The sequence below is a fragment of the Terrapene carolina genome, unplaced genomic scaffold (genome assembly GCF_002925995.2).
Source record: "Terrapene carolina triunguis isolate 2854851 unplaced genomic scaffold, T_m_triunguis-2.0 Scaffold247, whole genome shotgun sequence".
Taxonomy (NCBI): domain Eukaryota; kingdom Metazoa; phylum Chordata; order Testudines; family Emydidae; genus Terrapene; species Terrapene triunguis.
The window spans coordinates 7,064,813-7,071,203 of record NW_020664598.1 but is presented as its reverse complement, the minus strand read 5'-3'; the positions used below and the strand labels follow the sequence as shown (position 1 = coordinate 7,071,203).

The 6,391-nt window shown below is 38.1% G+C and overlaps 1 protein-coding gene across 1 annotated transcript; it reads left to right on the top strand.

The window, feature by feature from the left end:
* The first annotated feature begins 328 nt into the window (after positions 1–328).
* Positions 329–892, top strand: ASCL4 (achaete-scute family bHLH transcription factor 4). Its single transcript, XM_024212938.1, has one exon. It carries the CDS (start codon positions 329–331, stop codon positions 890–892), a length of 564 nt encoding a protein of 187 aa, XP_024068706.1.
* The last annotated feature ends 5,499 nt before the right edge of the window (positions 893–6,391 follow it).

Here is a 6,391-nt window from a genome sequence, read left to right as displayed (position 1 = left end):
AAAGGAATACAGGAACCCTCTTATTATCTTTTGAAAGATGAAGATCAGAGGAAATGCTGGGTTTAAAGTGTGGAGTAATGGTCCTAAAAGCTGGTCTATAAATTAGATGGCATCCTGCCTCTATAAAAGATTGAGAAGTAGAGCTGATTTTCAGTCATATTGTGGACTTCATGAATTGTTAGTTTTGCCTTTAAAACTGGACATAGATCTCACCCACAAGAACAGAGCAGACTGTGGAGCAGAGGACCCAATACAAATGTTTCCTCCGTGCATGGATTAATGCAAGATTTGGAAGCCAAATTTGAGATTAAAATTGCACTGGTAAACAATGGACAGCAATAAAGATGATGGACTATTGAATGGGATGTTATTCTCAGGAGCTATGTCCATGGGAAATAACCATGTGAATCCTCATGGGTTACCACTAAGAGACCCCTTTGGTGTTCCCTTCCATTTCGATCCAACTTATTGGGACCAAGCCTACCGTGGTTATTCAGGTAGATTTTCCTACATCCCTTTCTCTGGATATGTAGGAGTCTATGACTATTCTTTTGAGCCTGCCTTCATTCGAAAGAGAAATGAGAGAGAGAGGCAAAGAGTGCGTTGTGTGAATGAGGGATATGCACGCCTCCGAGAACATCTTCCCAAGGAGCTTGCAGACAAACGCCTCAGCAAAGTGGAGACCCTAAGAGCCGCAATAAATTACATTAAACACCTTCAGAGTTTGCTGGACTGTCAGCCATTAGGGTCTACCACTAAGGAAACAATATCTGCTAAGGAGGCTACAGATGCTTCCAGTCCTGATCTAAGAAGGGAATGCAACAGTGATGGAGAGTCTAAAACCTCTTTATCTTCATCTCCATACAGTGAGTTTGAGGAGACTTGCATCTAGGAAACATCGTCTTCAGAAACAAATGCCTTCAAGACCAATCAAAAACTCTGTTATGGTATCTAAATCCACATGATTTTTCTAGAGGTAAAAATGTATCCTACGAAAGAGGAAAGAGCCTGGGAAAATAAAGGTATCTTCAGTCTCTGAGAAGACCTTTTCACTGTTGTTGCATGCATGTAGCCTACAAGTGGTTTGTAAGGATACACAAATTCCTTTCAAATTTCCTCAGCTGTGTTTACTAATTGTGGTTTAGATTATTAAACTTGAAACAGTTTTTAAAATCTAAATTACTCTTCACCTTTTATGCTGTTGGGTTACTTTTTGCATTTCACTCAGTGGGAAAATGAAAATAGATTAACCAGGTTTAGAGTTTTTTCCTAGTCAGGTTTATTTTCTAGTTTCCATGCACTGATACAATGATGCAATGTTTGGTTTGCAAATATTGTGGTTGCGGGGTGGGAGGGAAAGAGGGTGTAAAAATTAGATAACATATGTTTCACCAACATTTTTAAAACTCATGCAAATATTTCTATTAATATTAGGTTTTGAAAAACAAATTTTTAAAAAATGAAATCTATATTTCAGGTTGAATCTATTTGGCAATGTCCTTTTTAATGCAAGCAGATGGTCCATAATTAGGATGCTTTGGAGGTGTGAGGATGTGAAGAAAACTTGGGACTTATTTTAAAGAATTACTCTCAGCAAATGGCAGACTGAAATTTCCATCCTAACCAATACTAAATTAATGTGCTAAATATAGTTCTGTAAAATCCTAATCAGACAAAGTCATAGTGATGAAATTGTGGTGAAGACATCCACCTTTTCCCTGTGCACCTTCATTTATATAAATTGTATTTGCAGACAAATGCTATTGATCATGACATCTATTTGATGGTCGGAGGTAATATGCATGGAAACATACTCCTGTAGTCGTCATGTACTAGTGTCTACAGAAAGGCTGAAATATATCAAGCTACATTCATATGGAAAATGTGGGCATTTTTCCTTACATTTAAAGTATTGTATTACTTTTTAAAACAGACTTTTCTAAAATACATACCTCAAGCTCTACAATATATATTTAATTTGAACCATTGTCACTCAAAAGGCAATCGGAGTTTTTCTCCAAATCTCTCAAAGTTCTTTTTTTCTTCATTTACTACTCTCCAAGGCCCTGATTTAGCAAAGCACTTAAGTATGTGCTTAAAGATACGCATGTGCTTAAGGGATGTGTTGAACCAGGCCCAGAATGTATTCTCTCTCTTCCCGCTCCAAATGATCTACCCCCCTAACTTTAAAATAATACCAAAATAAACTTTTAAACTCCCCTCCCCTTCTACTTATGGGATCACTTTGATTTGATGATTTTCTCTCCTTATCTCCCTTGCCAGATATCTTGACTGAAATCCTGAAAATGTTCATGTACAAATATGAATGAACATTAGTGCTGGTCAGATACCTCAAAACGTGTCCATGAATATTTGCTTAAATAAAAAAATTGAATTAAAAAATTTATTTTCACTTTTCATGGAGATTAGTGAATGAGAAATGTTCCCAGAAACTGAATTTTCAGGGAACAGGGGAAACTAGACTCAAGGAGCTCAATTTGTTTAGCTTAACAAAGAGAAGGTTAAGAGATGACCTGATCACAGTCTGTAAGTACCTACAAGGGGAACAGAAACGTGATAATAGAGGTCTCAAAGGTATAACAAGATCCAATGGCTGGAAGTTGAAGCTAGACAAACTGAGACTAGAAATAAGGGTCACATTTTACATAGTGGAAGTAATTAACCATTGGAACAATTTACCAAGGGTTGTGGTAGATTCTCCATCACTGGAAACTTTTAAATCAAGATTGGAAGTTTTTCTAAAAAACATGCACTAGTTCAAACAGGAATTCATTCGGGGACATCCTATGGCCTGTGTTATACAGGAAGTCAGACTAGATGATCACAATGATCCTTCTGGCCTTAAATCTATAACTCTATGACAAATTGACAGAAAGCAAATATTAAACTCAGAAATGTGAATAGTTGCAATGTAAATCTGTTAAATGTCCTCTTCATCCAATTAGGGAATGAAAAAACAATTATGTGACATATGTGTCCAATCAGAACGAACCCGTACAGCTCTCATTTCAAATTTTGTATATTCCATATTGATTTCTAGTAATGAGCTGCTCACTAGCAATTTAAAGATCAAAATTATTCAGCAAATAATTTTAAAGAAGAAAAACATTTAGAGATATAATCATCTGCCCATGAACAATTCACAAACAACAAGGAGCTAAATTTGGTTTATGAATTATTTGCTATGAATTATTCACTCAGCTCTAATAATACTAAAAAGCACTGTTAAAAATCACAGTGAAGCACAGCGGCTTAGTCCCCTGTTCTTTATATACTAGCTATGTTCCCTTTTTGAAGCAGGGCTGCTTCCAGTTTCCAGACAGTGCACCTCCTGCTGCGTGGGCAGTTGTCTGTAGGGGTATGGATGAGTTTCCAGAGTTGGAATACATCTTTTCAGGTGTATATGTTTTCATGTTTATCTTTGATGGTGGTGGTGGGGGGGGTGGGGGGGGGAGTAAGGTAGTAGTCTGAGAACAGGACTAGGATTCTTTCCTGGCTTCTACTCTTGGCTTTGGATACTATGGCCACGTCTATACTACAGCGGCACAGCTATGGTGCTGTAGTATCATAGTCTAGATGCGTCCCACACAATAGAGTCACAGATTCTAAGGCCAGGAGGAACAATTACGATCATCTAGTCTGACCTCTATAACACAGGGTATAGAATTTCCCCAAAATAATTCCTAGAGCAGATCTTTTAGAAAAACATCCAATCTTGATTTTAAAATGGTCAGTGATGGATAATCTACCACGACACATGGTTAATTATTCTCACCATTAAAAATTTACGCCTTATTTCCAGTCAGAATATGTCTAGCTTCAGCTTCCAGCCATTGGATCATATTATACCTTTCTCTGCTAGACTGAAGAACCCATTGTTAAATATTTGTTCCCCATGTAGGTACTTATAGACTGTAGTCAAGTTACCCCTTAACCTTCCCTTTGTTAAGATCAAAAGATTGAGCTCCTTGAGTCTATAAATCTTTGAATCATTCTTGTGGATCTTCTCTGAACCCCCCTCAATTTATCAACATTCCTCTTGAATTGTGGGTTTTTTCCATTGATGCAGGTAATCCAAATATCCAAGAGGTAGTAGTTAGGTTGGCAGAAGAATTCTTCCATCAATCTACCTGCATCTATGGGGGGATTCGGTCTATCTAACTACATTGCAAAGGGTGCAAAATCTTTCTCACATCCCTGAGTGATGTAACTAGGTTGATCCAATTTTTAGGTGTAGACCAGTCCTGACTCCCTTTGTGGCTTCAGACAAGAGATTTTAACCCTCCGTCCTCAGTTTCCTGATCTGTACAATGGGCTTTGTGATTATAGAGGTGCTGGTTGTGACTCTATAGTTAAGACTGTTGTGTTTTTCATGCAAACCTTTGTTATCCAAGAATAATGCCTATTCACCTATAGTACCTCATGTGGAGGCTGTGAATCGTAATGGTTGTAAAGTGCTTTGAAGATGAAAAGCATTGTATATATGTATAAGTATCATTAATAGTTAAATCAATCCAAGCCAATAAACCTAAATATGGACATAATGACCATGTTACCTCCTGGGCAGAGGGTATTGGATAGACTTCTAAAGAGTTTTTCAAATCACATTGTACCTCAAAGGCCTGTATTGGGGACATTGTAGAGCCAACCCCAAGCCCCCTCACCCCTTGCTGGGTTTCCCTGGCATATAAAGAGAGTGTTGCATGCCTTCCCCTCTGTGGCCAGCTAGCTCTGCTGGGCAGAAAGGGGGATGATGCCGTGGCTCTTGCCCCTCCCAGCTTCCTTTCAGGTGGCTAGTGACCCAGGACATGCTAACAGAGAGCAGCAGTTACACTCAGGAGAGCACAGGGATTGCATGTGAACATGGAGAGCTCCTGGAATCATCCCCTCCTCGTACACACCCCCACATGAGCTAGACACTGACTGGCCCTTTGCATTGTTAGGTGGCTCCATTTTGTTACTTGTAAATCTTTGATGTTCTGCCCTCAGAAATAAACCCTGGGTATGTGAAATAATACTGAGAAAAAAGACCGCTAGGGTTCAAATCAAGTGAATTTGTTGCAGAGAAACTTTTCAATAAGTTTGTTGTCATAGTTCTTATTATTGTTTTCAAGTTGGCTATTTTACTCCTTTTAACAATTGTGAAGGTTTCTAATAATGCCAACCAGACACAAAAGATTAAAGAGTTAAAATGTAATAGCCACCAGTAGGTGATTATTATTTCTGAAGGCTGGAAATGAACTGCTAGCTGGGAATGACACTCCTTGCGTGGAAACACTGTACAGGGAAAAAAAGTTCCTTCTGGGAGACAAAGCTCTATATTTTGTTTTCTCACAGTCCCTATTCTCATACAAGTATTGTGCTTTGTTTTAGCACAAGGAAGTACGAGATTGCTGAAGAATTCCCAAATACAAAATACAAAAATCCTATATGTAACAATGTCAACAAAATTTTCTCGTGAATGCTACAGTTCAAAAGCTTTCCTAAGCTGCATCTGTCTAGACAAAGGTTTTCTTCAAAGCTTCTAAAGTGTATCATTATCAGACTTTGAAAACAGAGGATGATCCAACTTGTCACCCTGGGAACTAATGTTTTAATAAAAATGTTGAACAGAAGAATTCTCTTCATTTGGCGCAATTACTGTTTACAAGAAAGACAAGTGGTGCTATTCTTAGGAAAATGCTCAACAACTTTATCAAACTTCTGCACACCAAATGCATCCTCTGTAATCTTTCTATCAAACATGGAAAAAGAACATCTGAAGCCCCCCTACCCCACCTCCTCCCATTAAATTATAAATCCATTTGCTCCTTGATATTATCACAATTTTAAAGACGTATAATTCTGGCCATGGAATTGCTTTTAATCCCCTAATAGCTATCTAGCTGATTTCTTCAATCAAAGCCCATCCATACTGCTTTCATGTTAATTACTCAGTGTCAATAAATGTCCAAAGAAAAACATAAGGCACTATAGGAAAGTATACTTCAGACAGTAAAGCAGTCAAAAGCCAGTTATCTCATTGGAATAAGTGAACAGGGAGCATATGCTTAAAAAATAACTCCTCTTTCCCTCTGTCACTGAGAAATAAAGGAAGAAGAAGACCTGAAACATTATAAGGGGGAAGACCCACAGCTGGAGTTGAAGTCAACAGAATGATGCCAATTTATACTTGCTATGGATCTGGCCCAGTAAGTTCTGAAGTTCCTAAAAAATATAAAGTAAGCACACTTACTTTCTACAGGTCCCCAGTATAACCACCAGCCTATCTGCAACTGACAAGCAAGAGAATGAGGCATGAACACATTGCAGAAAAATGTAAAGCTACACAACCATTATTTATTAGACTCTTAGAATGCCCAGCAATTAT